Genomic DNA, 15,125 nt, shown 5'->3' with positions numbered 1-15,125 from the left:
ACACCATCGCCTCAAGTGCAGCTCTGCAGTACCACTGTGCCACAACCTGCCAGACTGCTGCAGGGCTTTTGCTGTGCTTGTTCCTTGCTTGGTGCTTAAAATCAGAGTGAAGTTAGGTTCAGAAGCAGAGGAATGGCTGTTGAGCGCTGGAGACAGGTTGGGGCTCCGGCTCTCCTGGGTCACGGCTGGTGCGGGTCCCGGTGCCCGCTGCCATGTCCTGCTGGCTGGGTGCTCACTGCCTTCTGTCCCCCGGCCCCAGGTCATCGTCCCCTAAAATGACGCAGCAGATGCGGGACCTGCAGCTGGCACAGGCCAGGAAGCCGCCGGGCCCATCCTCCCCAAATGCGGCCAAAAGGCTGTACCGAAACCTCTCGGGGAAGTTCCGTGTCAACTACACATCCTTCGATGAGGGCAGCCTGGCGGGACGGGGCGAGAAGGAGAAGCCCCGCAAGTCCTACCTGGTAAGAGTCACTGTCCCTCGGAGGAGGGGAGAAGGGGATGGGAGCACTACGGGGGCCATGAAACCCACGGGTGCATGGAGTGGAGCTGTCAAGGAGTGGTACGATCACTCAGCACTGTCAGCTGTGTCTCCAAAGGCCTCCTGTTGGCATTAGGGGTGTTGGGGTGCAGAGGCTGCTCCGTGCCCAGCCGAACCACGCATATTCCTCCATCCAGTTTCAGAGCAATGCTGCTCTCTTTGAGGCCGTGGAGCTTCAGGACCTGGACAGGGTGCAGGAGCTGCTGAAGCAGTACAGCCCTGAGGAGCTGGATCTCAACACCCCCAACAGCGAGGGGCTGCTGCCCCTGGACATCGCCATCATGACCAACAACGCGCCCATCGCCAGGGCTCTGCTGCAGGCGGGAGCGAAGGAGAGCCCGCACTGTGAGTTGCCTGGGGACAAGCAGAGGCAGTGGGGACAGCGTGAGGCTTTGGGTGGCCTGGTGGACTTCCTCCCATTCCTGGGGGGATGTGTGTGTGGTGGGTGGGAGCAGGCTGTGCTGCACCCCAGTGCTCCAGCTTGGGCAGCAGAGCCCATTTTTCATGCTGTGCACGCCATGGAGCAGTTGGGGATGGTGCTGGCCCCACATTTCAGAGCAGGGAACCAAATGGTAATGGTGCTGTGGGGGCAAGGAGCCCAAGTGCATGCCGGGGAGATGCTGCCTCAGGGCTGGGCTTTGTTGCCAGCATAGAGGTGCTGCTCCCAGAGGTGCTGCTCCTCACCACCCTCCCTTCACCTCTTTCCCATCCCTCCTGCTCTCCCCTCGGCCCCTATGCAGTCGTCAGCCTGGAGAGCCGCTCGCTGCACCTCTCCACACTGGTGCGGGAAGCGGAGCAGCGCGTCAATGAGCTGACAGCTCAGGTGGTGAACGAGGCCCCCAACGCCGACTGCTCGGAGAAGGAGAAGCAGCTGAAGGCCTGGGAGTGGCGGTTCCGGCTGTACAAGCGCATGAAGGCAGGGTTTGAGCACGCCCGTGAGTCCTGCTGAGAGCTGAGGAGGGAGTGGGGCCCTATGGGGGCCGGAGAGGAGGTGTGGGCTGCACCGGCTTGCTATGGAGGTGCCCCTGGGTGGATGGTGGGGTTTGAAGTGGCCGCTCTCACTGTAGTCATCCCTTGCATTCTCTTTCCCCAGGAGTGCCAGACCCTCCTGCTAACGTCCACCTTTCGGTGGCCAGCAGCTCCTCGGTGCAGGTGACCTTCTGTGAGCCCCTCAGCGTCAACTCGGCCGTCGTCACCAAGTACAAGGGTAAGGACCTGGTCCCCGTGTCATTGCTGAGCACGTGGCGACAGCAAGCATCCTGGGTGTGCAAATGGGATGTGATGGGGGCTCACTCTGCGCACGCCGTGCTGCCTTGCAGGGGGCTGCTGAGCCCCCACTGAGCTGTGGCACAGCCCTGGCACTCTGTGGCATGGCATGTTCTCTAGCCAAACAGCCCAAGCTGGATTAAATCACCCACCTAAACCAAAGCAAACTTCAAGGTGCTGCTTGTTTTCTACCCTCCTGTCCTGCAGGCACATGGCTTTGCCATGCTTGTGCTCCTCTGAGCATAAAACCACAGTATCACAGCACAGTTGGGTTGGAAGGAGACTTGCAACCCCCCCCAGCCCGACCCCTGCCATGGACTGGCTGTCCCCCCCCCCCCCCCCAGCTCAGGCTGCCCAGGGCACACCCGTGGCCATTGGCACCTGCAGGGATGGGGCACCCACAGACCCACAGCTCTGGGCAGCAGTGCCAATGTCTCACTACCCTCTCGGTAAAAAATTTCCTCCTCGCATCCAAACTACATCTCCCCTCTTTTAGTTTAAAACTGTTCCCCCTTGTCCTATCGCCATCAGTCTGGGTCCTGCCAGAGCAGTGCCCAGGTCAGGTTTGCATCTGCTCCTGTGCCCCTCACCCATTTAAAAAGATACTTTGGCTTTTGGGAAAATCCCTCCCATCAGCATCGCAGGCTTGTGGCCCACCACTCACTTATCAGGCTGTGTTCCCTGGCTTTGGCTGGTCACCCCCCTGTCCCCTCCTCTCCTCTGGTGCTCCACGGATGCAGCACCTCGAGGTCTCTCGTTGCAGTGGAGTGGAGCTGCTCCCCCTCCTTCTCACCGCTGGCTGGGGAGGCTGTGGTGGACAAGCTGAAGAGCCTGCACTACACTATCCGTGGGCTGACCTCGGTGAGTTGGGGGCTGGGCTGTGGGGGCAGCAGAGTGCAGACAGACTTGGAACCGGGCTCTGTGTGCGGGGCAGATGGACATGATGGCAGCTTGTTGGGCAGGGGGACGGTGGCAGAATGAAGGCTTGGGGGGGGGGATGGGAGAAGTGGAGATGAGGGGGAGCATAGGAAGGGAGTTTAGCACGTCCTGCTCTGGGGTAGAGAGGCACTGGTGGGTTCAAAGAGTGGGGTGAAGCCTTCTATGAGGTATGGGGTACTGGGACAAGCCAGCAGTGCCGCGGTCTGGGAGCTGCTGTCCTGTTCCACTGAAGGACAGCACGGGGCAGAGCCCTGGGCAGGGAGCATGCCCCAGCCCATCCATCACATGTGCAGTGATGCTGGGGGTAGTCAGACTGGGTACCAGGTTGTGAGGTCCAGTTTTGTGTTCCTTGCCGTGTTCTGAGGTTCCTCCCCACCTACCTGCCCCATATGCTGAGTACCACCATCCTGAGCACTGTTTTCCCCCACAGGGCACAGCCTACTATGTCCAGGTGTCTGCCTACAACATGAAGGGCTGGGGACCCCCACAAGCCTCAGTGCCCCCATTTGCCATCCCTTCCAGTAAGTACAGCACCGGGCTGTGGGATGGGGCAGGAGGGGAGCTTTGGGGATGAGGTATTAGGTCTCGTGGAGCAGGGGTGGATTCAGAGCTGGACTCAACATTTGGAGTTTGCTGATTGGCCCTGGAGTGGGCAGAGTGGCTGTGGGGCTCAGCCATAGAGCCATCAGCGCTGCCTTTTGGGGGATGCTGCCTCCAGCCTGTGGCATCTCTTATACATTTGCACACACATTGATGCATAAATGGGTTGCCCAGCTCTTGCAGCATGCTGGCTGTGCCCTGCCCTGGCAGCAGGCATTGTTGATGTTTGCTCCCTTGCAGTCCCTTTGCTGTCCAGCACAGGTCATATCTGCATGGTGCAGATACAGAGTGCAGCTGAAATGAATCAGACATAACTGATTTTTCTTGCTTTTATCTCCATTAATATTTCTCCCCTCACCAAGGATCCCTCCCCAGCCCAGCAGAATATAGTCAGGCACCTCCCTGGGTGTTTTTAAAGCTCCTAAAAATAGTGGCCAACCTCAACTGAAGTTAACAGAGCTGAACTTTCCATGGAAAACAGCAGCAGGCAGGATAGGGGGTGTGCAAAGCAATTAGTGTACAAGTGTCATTGCCCCGTCCTGGTCCCATGGAGCTCAGCCGTGTTACCTTGGAACCCCATGCTCAGCTGCAGCTCCAGGGAAGACTTGGAGAAAGGCACTGGAAAGAGTTTGATTTTTTAAGCCCTGTGAAGAGTGGCAGCAACAGACAGGACCTTGTCTCTGACCTCTGCCATCCCCCCTCTGCAGGACAGTTGGTGGCCCTGGGGTTCTGCTGGTTTAGCTTCCTCTGCCCCATTTGTGGCAGCACTGCCCCCAGGGTGGCTCTTGGTCCCCAGATGTGCTGCATGTCCTGGTCCTGCTGCCTGGGGGAGGACGGTGGATCCTCAACATATGGCATGGTTTGGGCTGGGGGGACCTTACCCATCTGGTTCCAACCCTGTGGGCTCCCATAGAGCAGACTGATCAGGGCCCATCCATGGCCATTGGCACCTCCAGGGATGGGCACACATAGCTCTGGGCAGCAGTGCCAGCACATCACCACCCTCTGAGAGAAGAATTTCCTTCTTACATCTCGCCTAAATCTCCCATCTCTTAGTTTAAAGCTATTCCCCCTTGTCCTGTCACCACACCCCTGATAAAAGAGTCCCTCCCAACTTTCCTGTAACCTCTTTTAGGCGCTGGAAGGCCACTGTAAAGTCTTCCCAGAGCTTCCCCTTCCTCAGGCTAAACCCCCATCCCTCACCTGTCCCCATAGCAGAGGTGCTCCATCTTCTGACATCCCCACGTCCTCCTCCATCCCCTTTCCAACAGCCCCACATCCCTGTGCTGGGGCCAGAGCTGGACGCAGTACTGCAGATGGGGCCTCAGAGAATGTAGCAGGGGGGACTCCCTGTCCTGTTGGGGTACCAGGGATGGGGCATCCCCACAGCGAGGGTTGCATGGGGGTAACACTGACCCTGTCCCTGCAGACTGGCGGGAGTATGATGGCCGGGCTCCACGACGGAGAGGCCAGGCTGAAGCTCTGGACCATCTGCTGGGCCAGGTGAAGACCGTCCACCAGCACTGCATTTGCCACGGTGAGCCTGCAGCACGGCGTGGCCCCCCAGGGCGTCAGTCAATATGGCACAAAGGGTTGGGATGGCACATAGGAATGGGGTGGGTGCAGCAGGGAAGCATCTCAGGCAGGGGAAGCACAAGAAGAGCCCACAGATCCTTCGCCTGGGCTTCCGGAGCTGCTCTTGTTCTCATGCCCCTGCTTCCTGCCTCGCAGAGCCCTGCAAGAACCAGCCCCAGAGCAGGAAGCACTCGGTCTCCAGGAGCCTCAAGCACCTCTTCCACCCCGGCAGCAAGTTCCTCAAGACACTGAAGCGGTGAGAGGCTCATGTGCAGGGATGTCACAGCCCTTCACCCCACAGGGACATGGGACTACCCAGCCAGGGCTCGGGATGGGGACCAATCCCATCTCTTGGAAATCAAATGTTTCCGCTTGGACTGGTCAAGCTGTGCCTCTATTCAAATCTCTATAACATCTCCATGCATTGCCCAACACCTCACTGTCCTCCAAACCCTGCCACCCTCCCACCTTCATGCTTCAAGCCTGTCCGCACCTCCCTTGCTCGCATCAGACATGGTGTTAGCCAGGCTGACCTTGCTGCCCATGCAGGTTCCTGGTCCTGCTGCCACTCTCCCATGAGTGCCTTTTCTGCTGCACTGCCTACGGGGTGCTGGAGAGGAGCTCAGACCCATGGACACCTCCTCTGCCCTCCGGGGAGACACTTTGGGAAGCAGTGCCATGGGTGACCCCACAGCTTGTCTGTCCTCCTATGCAGGGGCCTCTACCTAACAGCCATCTTCTACAAGGACGACAACATCCTGGTGACCCACGAAGACCAGATACCGGTGGTGGAGATCGATGACACCTACTCCTGCCTGCTCATGCAGGACTTTCTGTGGTTCACCAAGGTAAATGGCCCCATGGTCCCGTGCTCTGCGTTGTGGTGTGGCAGCTGTGCTTGCAGCCTGTGTCTCCTCCCTCAACTGCCACCAGCCCAGGCACTGGTTGGATGGTGGCAGCCACCACACTGGATGCTCTCCAGGGGTGTCTTGAACTGCAGGGCGCCTTCCTTGAAGCTTCATCCTTGGTTCTGCCTCTCCCATGCAGAGTAGGATGCTGCTGCCTGAGCCTCTGCTCTCACTGAAAAGGCGGGTGGGCAGCTCAAGCACAAAATCTCTTGCTTGAGGATCTTAATCTACCAAGAGAGAAAGAGGGAGCACACCCTCTTGGCAGAAACCTCTTTAGGAGGGGTGCCTTCGGTGTAAGAAAATGCACCCCTGCTGCTGAAAGTGATCCGTGCACGTGCACCTTCCCATCCCAGCGTGAATCGCGAGGAGGTTTTCCTCAAAGCACTTTTGTGGGAGGTGGCTCAGCTGGCTTGCTGGCAGTGATGGCTGCTGCCTGTGCTGCAGGTATCGTGCATGTGGGACGAGATCCTGTGGCTGCGGCAGTGCGTCACCGTCTCCCAGTCATCCTGCTCCTGCATCCTACAGACGCGCTTCAAGATGCTGCTGGCCATCTCGCAAATGCAGGTGAAGGTGGGGGGGTGGGAGTGAGCGCAGCACTCTGTCCCTGCTGCCTTGCAGGGTGCTTTTTGGGGGTGCTGGGAGCTGGCTCCTTTGGAGCAGCATGTGGGAAAGTCCCCAGTGCAACCAGGTTGCAGCTGGGCCAGCAGGAGCAGGTGATGCTATCACCTTGTCATCACCAGTGGGTCCCCTCACGGGGACAATAATGTGCTAGCTCCATGGCAGAGGGAGGGACCAAGGACTGTTCTAGGACTGGTTTCCAGCAGCAGAGCACTGTCCCCTGACCTGTTGCTTTCTCTTGTCTTTCACTGCTATGTGCAGGGGCTGCTGGGCATCCAGGATCTGGGGCAAGTCTTCTTTGAGCCCATCAAAGACAAGCAGGGCAACATCCTCATCGTCACCCTGAAGGAGGTGAAGACCAACCAGACCTTTGAGAGCGTGCGCTGGGTGCCCATCTGCAAGCTGCAGACGAGCCGCAAGTCTGTGTCCTCCCCAGAGGAGCCCACTGCCCTGGACTCACTGCTCATCTCCGTGCAGGTGCTGCTCCACAATCAGATAACAGGCTGGGGGCACAGCCGCTGGTCCTGACCGGCGCACCGAGGCTGTCCTGGCCTGTCCCACAAGGGCTGGAGAGAACCCTGCCACGAAGGCTGGCTCTCTCCAGCGGTTCCTGTCTCCCCAGGACAAGCTGGCTTACCACCAGCGGAGCAGCCATGCCCTCCCTCCGGGCCTCTACTTGGGCTACCTGAAGCTCTGCAGTGCTGTGGACCAGATCCGGGTGCTTGTGCCTGAGCAGCTCCCCAACATCCTGTGCCATGTGAAGATCCGCTCCAACCCCAACATCTCCAGGTGGGGCTTTGGGGGCAGCCAGGTCTCACTGCCTCATCCAGCCCTAAAGCATCCTTGGCTTCTGCCTCCTGCTCATGAGCTCCAGGAAGCAGCATCACCTCTCAGCTCCATCCCTGCCATGTGGGCATGAAGCAAACCAAGGTCTCCTGCTGCCATTGCAGCTCCCGTGTCCCTTGGAGTAGAGTGCCATGCAGGGTGGAACAGTTGAGCCAGGATGGCTCTCATCGGGATTGCTTGTTTGAGCCACCTGAGTTGCTCCATCCAGCATGTGTCTGCGTGCTGTCTTTCAGGGAGGAGTGGGAATGGCTGCAGAAGATGGCCAGCATGGAAGAACCCGTTTCTGTGGAGTCCGAGAATGAGACATCACCAAACCACTTGTTTCAGGAGCTCCAGGTGGCCATCAAGGAGCTGATGGCTCTGGTCAACATCCCATTGCAAGAGGTGCGGGTGGGAGCCGAGGTCCAGGGTCATGGGAGGTGACATTTGCAGCCATTACTTGAGGTGTCTTTTGGACGGACTCTTGCAGGCGAAAGATTTCCGTCTGTACAGCCAAGAGGTGCTAGACTTTGGGGGTCAGGTCTCCTTCTTGCTGCTGCTGCCTCCCTCAGACGACGTCTGCACGGCGCCAGGCCAGAACAACCCCTATACTCCACAGTCTGGCTTCCTCACACTGCCACTGCAGATATTCGAGCTGGGTGAGAAGAGCGGTGACCCGCACTGCCCACACCTGTCCATGGTGCTCTCCCCTTGGGATGGGCTGTCTGTGTTCCCCAGGACAGAGGGGGGGATGCTGGCGGCTCCTCGCTGCTCCAGGCCAGCTAGAGGAGAGCATTGCCTCCCTTCTGCATTGAGCAGGAGGGGAGGGACCCATAGGGACGTGACATTTTTCATTCCCTTCCTCTCGTTCATCCCTCAGTGCACTTCTTCACGTATGACCGGGAGTTCATCACGCAGTACTGCCAGGTGTCCGCCCTCCTGGAGCTGGAGTCCCTCCTCTCGCAGCAGAGCCTCAGGGAAGCCTTCTCCGACAGCGAGCTTTCCACCGCCAAGCAGCGGCACCAGCAGGTTCAGGAGTACATCCAGGTACCAGAGCATTGAGCCGGGCTGGGTGTGGGATGTGGCTGGGACAGGGATGTGCTGGGAGGGCTGCAGGATCGTCCGTAGGGGACTGCGTGCTGCTTTGCCACAGGGACACTGCAGTGTCAGGACTTGGTCTGGTGAGTTCTTCCTAAGTAGTTGTGTTAAAGTCCTGGTTAGAGAGCTGGATGCTTCCTCTGGGCCTCTCAGGAAAAGTGTGTGGGGATAGGCGGGGGTTCAGCTCGTTTTTTTTTGTGGTGGTGGTTTGTTCCATGAAAGGGATCCTTTCTTTCCTGCTCTGGCAGCAAATGGAGGAGATCTGGCGCGAGATGCGCTGGATGATGGATGCCCTGCAGCATGCCCGCTACAAGCAGCCCTCCTGCGGCCTGTCCCTCAACGGCTTCCTAAGCACCTCCAGCGGAGCCATGAAGGAGAAAACCCACTCCTCCTCATCCCACCTCGACTTCCTTCCCTCCCCAGCACCCTCACCAGACAGCAGCCGTAAGCTCAGCTCCGGTAAGGACCTGGCACCGCACGGCTCCAGCACGCTGCAGACACCCAGCGGCCAACAGCCCCTCTGTGCTTCCCCTGCAGACCTGCACGGGCTCTCGGATGAGGAGGGCTCCTCCGAGGTGTTCCTGGCCACTGACAGCGACTACGACTCCAGCAGGGCGCAGAGCCCCAAGGAGCTGGACCTGGTGTCCTTGGGGCCCGAGTGCTGCGGGCGGCGGGCGGCGCGCAGCCTGCGGGACAGTGCCCCTGACGTCCTGCAGAGCCACGAGCTGCAGCCCGCACCGCTGGCCCCACCAGAGCCCCGGCCGCCCCCAGAGCTCTACGACAGCGACTTCGTGCTGCCCAGCCGGCAGATCGAGCTGCTGCGCGTCACGGAGAAGCGGCAGGCCTACTGCGTGCGGACCAACAGCCTGGACTTCCCCAAGCCGCTCTGCCCGGTGACCAGGAAATCATGTCCCGGTTCCGTCGATAGCTCCCCGACGGAGAGCAGGACCGGCGGTCAGGGCAGGCCAGGGACTGGCTCCACGCACAGCCCCGAGCACGGCCGCACACGCTCGGCCGAGTGGACTCCGAGCTTCCAGGAACCTCCAGAGCAACCCGCTGGGAAGAAGCCGGGCTCTGTCACCTTGCGGGTCTGCCCTCAGTACGAAACCGGACTCTCCAAAGAGACCAGTGTCAAGGTACCGGCGCCCGCTGAGGGCAGCGGTGTGGCTGTACCGTGCCCAGGCAGGATGGGGGAGGATGGCACCATGTGTGGCCCTTGCCTGGCTCTGCCCTCTGCATCCTCTGCCGTGCAGGAGGTGCCCCGGCTGCTGACCCGGCTCCTGTCCACCCCTGCTGCAGGACGGGGTTCCCCGCGGCCCCGGCAGCTCGGCCCACACTGCTGAGAGCCCAGGCTAGGCTGTAAGGGATCCGAGGGGGGATGGCGGCTAGGTGGTGCCACGCAGGGCTCCATGGCCTCTGCTCCTCTGCTCCATCCATGTGTGTGCGCCCTCAGAGGTGCAGGAAGAGCTGTGTCCCAGTGCAGGGCTCTGCCCCGCTCGGTTCCCTGCAGGCAGAGGGGTGGATGGGAGCTCTGGTAGCTGGGTTCTCTTCACCCGGCAGGGATGGTAGAAGCAGAGGGAAAGCTGACTCGCAGAATTTATTTTCCATTTAAGAAAGTCCCATAGATTTCTATGCAACTGAAGCGCAGCCCCGGGTTCCTGGCAGGCTGCCCACGTGGCATTTGAAGTTGCAGAGCTCAGGACACGCCTGCTTGACAGCGTTTTAAGATGTTCTCCTCGAAGAACTGAGTTCAAAGGAGAGGCTCCTGGCTGGCATAAATCAGCAGAGTCCCTCGATGAGCGCTCGGAGCCACAGGGTTCATGTGGGCTGAGGGCCGGGACCACCCGGCCGGGCACAGCGCCGCGGCTGGCAGGGATGAACCGAGGGATCCGCCTCTCCCCGGCGGTCTGCCCCGTGCTTCCCTCACCGCCCATCTCCCACCTCTGTCTCTCTGCAGCTACACGTCACCAGCCAGACGTCGGCCAGCGAGGTGGTGAAGCTGGTGGTGCTGCAGATGAACGACGTCTCCCACGGCGCGCTGGGTGGCTTGGCCGCCTTCTGCTACAGCGAGGAGCAGCTGGAGCACTTCGGACTGGTGTTTGCCTCCGAGGAGGGCGAGCGGTGGCTGCCCGATGAAGCGCGGCCGCTGGCCCTGCAGGCTGCCCGGCCCGAGGGACGCTTCTACGTCCGCATTAAGGAGACGTCGCCGCTGGTGCTGCAGTTCGGGCCGGCGACCACCGTATGAGCACAGCCCACGGCAGACGGCGCGTCTCTGATGCTTCCTTCTTCCACAGACACCCTCCATCAGGCGTCCGCGGGGTGGAATGGGATCATACTGGGCTGTGTGTTTCTTGTTGGTGTTCCTTTTTTCCCTTCTTTTTTTTTTTTTTTTTTTTTAACCAAAGAGACATCGAGACTCGGTTGTTCTGACTGCAGAAGGCAAGGGTGGAGCGCGAAGACCTCAGAGCTTGGGAGGAATCTTTGCAGGAATGGAATATTTGAAAGCAAACATTTTTAAGGGGAAGGCTGGGAGGGGGATGGAAAAAGAGAGGACAAAATATTATGAGAAGAAGCAGCAATACTCTTTTTTAAATTATTTTTCCTCTTCTTTTTCTTCTTTTTTTTTTTTTTTTCCTGGACATCCTTGTCCAGGGTTGGCAGAAGGAAGACCTGCAGGACGCTGCTGGTGGAGGCTGTGGTGTTGGTGCACGGGAACGGCACTGGGATGGGAGTTTATCTCCTACCCATCCTCATTGCACTGCACCCAGAGAACAGCTCTTGCACACCCTTCTCAGAACAAAATGCTTTCGCTTCTTCTTTCTTTTTTTTTTTTTTTTCCTGAAAGAAACAAACAAAAAAAAACCCAACCTGTGCTAGAGACACTGGAGTTGTGTAGGAGGTGTGGACACTTTTATTGTTGTAGAGGCCGAAGGAAGGCACGCCGACAGCCCCACACACGTGTATGGAGCTGTGCCCACACCACCACACCGGGTTTGCTATGGGGCACGGCTGCAGCGCGCCCAGCACCGCCGCGGGACTGCCTTTCCTCCTCGGTTGCCGTTCTGTCCTGGTGATTGTGAGTGGCCTCTTGTATGTCCTACAGCATGACACTTAGCACCTAGGTCTCTTGTTCCCAAGGTTATTTTTCTGATCTCCTGTGGTCCATAGTAAAGGTGACTGCTGCTGACCGTGTATCGCTGTCTCCTTGTGGCCTGATGGGCAGCGCCTGCTCCTTTACCCCATATTAACCCCATATTAACCCCATATTAACCCCCCTTTCAGTGGCTGGGCTAATCCTTCCCAGCAGTGTTTAATGGGATGCTCCCAGCCCGGCAAAGGTTCATGTCGCTCCATGTGCACAGTGTGCATGGGAGCAGCATTAGAGGTATCCTGTCCCAATCTGGTGCTGGAAGCCCAATGGCTGCAGGCCCAAGCCCTGCAGACATGTCACTAAATTCATGGGTACAGTCTTGCAGCCTCCACGGGGTGAGCACACAGAGCAGAGCATGGCCACATGCACCTCAGGGGACACCCCAGATCTGGGCAGCAGTGAGATGGCACAGCTGGTGCCCGGCTCCTGACAGCCCTGGGCTGAGCTCAGCAGGGCAGTGTACATCTCACGTTTTGCTCTTCCTGAATGTCTCGATGGGCACATCACTGTGTTTTCTTCCCAATGGATCCTGAAGCCCTTTAGTGCCCTCCTGGCCTTGCAGGGGCAAACACTGGGTTGGCCCTATGTGGGGCAGGTTCCACGCTAAAACTCAAAGTGCTCAGAGCTGTGGTGCTGTAGGAGCCAGGACCAGCCTGGAGCCAGGCTCTGCATCTGGGACGTTGATGTTACACCTTTTGGGGCTGTTACACACACAGCAGGGTCTTGTGGTTGGAACACAGTACCAGGGCATGGTGGCTTCTGGCACTCAAAGCCACATGGGGGCAGGTGGGGTAGACGTTCTGCCTTCAGTTGATCTAGATAAAAGGTCCCCCTGCTCAGTGCTAATGGCACAGGTGACACCAAATCAGCAAGCCACTTTCCAGTGGGTTCCAATTCCATATTTGTTCTTTCATGTGTGCCATGGAAGCAGGTCCTCAGAGCACCAGTCCTCAGCTCTGCTTCCTCCCACTACTGGGAAGTGCTGGAGCTGGGAGAAGCATCAATTTTTTGTTCATCACAACCCCTTTTTTCTGGTATTTCAACAAAAGAAGGATGCTGAATTGCAGGAGGGACCCAGGGGCCTGTTGTATATCAGTGTCACGAGGTGCAGATGTCCCTGTCCCAACAGTGCCCTTGTCCCCAGCATACCCACCATGGGCTGCATGTGTCCCAGAACAAGTGCTGCACCCAGCAAGGTCAGCACTCACCTACGTGCCCCAAGCCCAGGATTGCTCCATGCACTGTGGCCATCGGCTGCCATCCCTCTGGCATCATGCACATGTACACAGCCCTCACGCAGCCCTGTGTCCCATTGGGGGCCTTAAACATCTTAGACACCCTTAAGCATCTCCTCCAGGTGAGGGCTGATGTGAGCAATACTCCTTGGGGTGAGAAGGGCAGCAAAGTGCTGGGGGGTCACCAGCAGCTCGCCAAGCACCAACCTGGACCCAGGAGAAGTGTTCTGCTGGCTCAGCTGCTGCTGTTCAGCCAGCACATTGTGCGCTCTGAGATTTCCCCGAGAGCAGCTGGGTGCTCCCATCCTGGACACCCCGAGCACCAAAAGGTGATGCTGCAGAACGCTTTGTGCTTGGTGAGGGTGCCTGCATCCCTATCCACTCCTGTCATCAGCAGCAGTTGCAAGCAGATCAGTGCAGGCAGAGGGTTGGCCAGGTTGGCAGCCAGGCTTTCTCTTCTGCTTTGAGGTAGACCCAGGTCCAGGAGCTCAGCAGGAGAAAAATGGCGCCATTCCACAAAGGCAAATGGGGCTGTATTAATTCAGAGTGCCAGGAGAGACATCACTGCACGGTGCCTTGCTTGCATTGCACAGATTCATAGAAGTAAACCTGAAATGTGACAGTCTGAATTTCCGCCCCCCCCCCCCCCAAATCAGGAGCTTGTTGGCACCAGTTCTGAGGCATCTGCGTTTCTTTTCTCCCATCCAAGGGGGAGTTGCTCAAACAAATCCAGCTTTATTTTTCCCAAGGTTTGGCTCTCTGAGGCTGAGACGTGGGTTTTTTGTTGTTGTTTGCTTTGGGTTTCTTTTCCCCGGGACACTTCTCTCTTGTGTTCCCACTGAGGAATTTCTTGCCTTGGTTCTGGTTTCTGGGGAAGGCTGAGGAGTTTCCCTTTCTGTTAAGGCAGCTGCAATGTCCGCAGACAGGAGATGCTCTCAGCCCACCCCAAGACATGCTGCAGCAGAGGAAGACTTCCTTCCAGCTGCCTCAAACAGGAGGCGAGAAAACGAGCAAGAGCCACACCAGCACCTGAAAGGAGTGGGGCAGATCCAGGGCTGGTCTGGCACTGCGCAATGACGAACTTAATTATTGCTCTATCAGCTGCAGGAACTCTGAGCAATTCCTGTTGCAGCCACTGCTTACCCAGGTAATAAATAGAGCCGCTATGTCACGGAACTGTGCGGTGCTCGGATGGGTGCCGGGGAGCCGAGGGCTGCTCAGTGCCCACACTTTCCATCCTGGCACAGATGCTGACAAGGACAGAGCCCGGCGTTCCTGGACAGGCCGGGTTTCTGAGGGAAGCCACACGCCGCCGAGCACTGCACACTGTGGGCAAAGCCACTTCCCATGGGCAGCTGGGCTGGACAACGCCAGTTTTACACCGAGATTGTAATTTCCCAACCACAGAGACGCTTGGGAGGGTGGAGAAAGGAGTCCTGTGGTGGGAAGCCCCGGCTGCTTCGGTGCGTCTGGGATTCCTGGCCTGAGGTTCCCCAACGCCACCCGAGGGCTGGGCAGCATCGGGGCTTTCCAGCTCAGGAAGGATCCTGGGATGCAGGGAAGTGGTCTTTTCCCAAAGTGACCTGGAAACTAAAACATCGTACAAACAGGGGCTGACACAAAAGTGAAAACTGGGGAGGAAACAATTGCTTTTTATATTTTCTATTTCATTTTGTTCTCTTGCGCTTTCTCCTATTATTTTCTGCTTTCAAAGAACAACAACAACTAAATAGACATTAAACAGACTCATTTTCATATTAATGAAAAAAAAAAAACACCAAAAATATACCAAGTGCAGGCACAGGACAGTGTGAATATTGACAAGCTGGTTCTAGCTCATGAACTCTGCAGAATACATTTGTTGAAACCAACAATCCTTTTTGAACATTTATACTATGGCTAAAATGGTGTTTCTACTGGGAAGAAAAAAGAAAGACCCCAGAATTGATGTGTTGGAACAACTTTTTTTGCTATGATTTTCCCTCAAGCCCAAGATTAATCATAGAATCATAGAATGGTTTGTATTGGAAGGGACCTTAAATGGATTTAGTCCCATCCCAGCTGTGGGCTGGCCGCACCGAGGCACCCAAAGCTCTGGGCAGCAATGCCAGCACTTCACCACCCTCTGGGTGAAGGATTTCCTCCTCACATCTCACCTAAACCTCCCCTGGCTTAGTTTAAAGCCATTCCCCCTTGTCCTATCTCTATCAGACTGCATGAAAAGCCACTTCCCCTCCCCTCCTGTTGATAAGCTCATTTCAAGCATTGGAAGGCTCACAATGAGTGAGAGATCCATCTGGGATTCCCCAGTCCCAGTGCAACACCCTGCACTGGGCCTTGCTGAGCATCATGTTCTCGTGTCGCTGCTTCTC

The 15,125-nt window shown here is 57.6% G+C and overlaps 1 protein-coding gene across 1 annotated transcript in view; it reads left to right on the top strand.

Moving 5' to 3' along the window:
* The window catches only part of LOC306952264 (ankyrin repeat and fibronectin type-III domain-containing protein 1-like), a gene marked incomplete at both ends in the record, with an annotated part of 97,259 nt that extends 86,647 nt beyond the window's left edge, over window positions 1–10,612 (top strand). Inside the window, 18 exons of the mRNA XM_079542934.1 lie at window positions 260–461; window positions 676–883; window positions 1,279–1,473; window positions 1,632–1,745; window positions 2,568–2,665; window positions 3,174–3,264; window positions 4,773–4,880; window positions 5,075–5,174; window positions 5,634–5,766; window positions 6,271–6,390; window positions 6,706–6,921; window positions 7,067–7,233; window positions 7,524–7,674; window positions 7,760–7,928; window positions 8,150–8,316; window positions 8,616–8,826; window positions 8,905–9,503; window positions 10,325–10,612. Of these exons, the coding sequence (XP_079399060.1) occupies window positions 260–461; window positions 676–883; window positions 1,279–1,473; window positions 1,632–1,745; window positions 2,568–2,665; window positions 3,174–3,264; window positions 4,773–4,880; window positions 5,075–5,174; window positions 5,634–5,766; window positions 6,271–6,390; window positions 6,706–6,921; window positions 7,067–7,233; window positions 7,524–7,674; window positions 7,760–7,928; window positions 8,150–8,316; window positions 8,616–8,826; window positions 8,905–9,503; window positions 10,325–10,612 (3,337 nt within the window). The remainder of the gene's footprint in view (window positions 1–259; window positions 462–675; window positions 884–1,278; window positions 1,474–1,631; window positions 1,746–2,567; window positions 2,666–3,173; window positions 3,265–4,772; window positions 4,881–5,074; window positions 5,175–5,633; window positions 5,767–6,270; window positions 6,391–6,705; window positions 6,922–7,066; window positions 7,234–7,523; window positions 7,675–7,759; window positions 7,929–8,149; window positions 8,317–8,615; window positions 8,827–8,904; window positions 9,504–10,324) is intronic.
* Between the last annotated feature and the right edge of the window lie 4,513 nt (window positions 10,613–15,125).

The sequence above is a fragment of the Tetrao urogallus genome (assembly GCF_951394365.1).
Source record: "Tetrao urogallus genome assembly, chromosome: 15".
Taxonomy (NCBI): domain Eukaryota; kingdom Metazoa; phylum Chordata; class Aves; order Galliformes; family Phasianidae; genus Tetrao; species Tetrao urogallus.
Note: the sequence above shows the minus strand (reverse complement) of the source record. Positions and strands in the feature narration are given on the sequence as shown.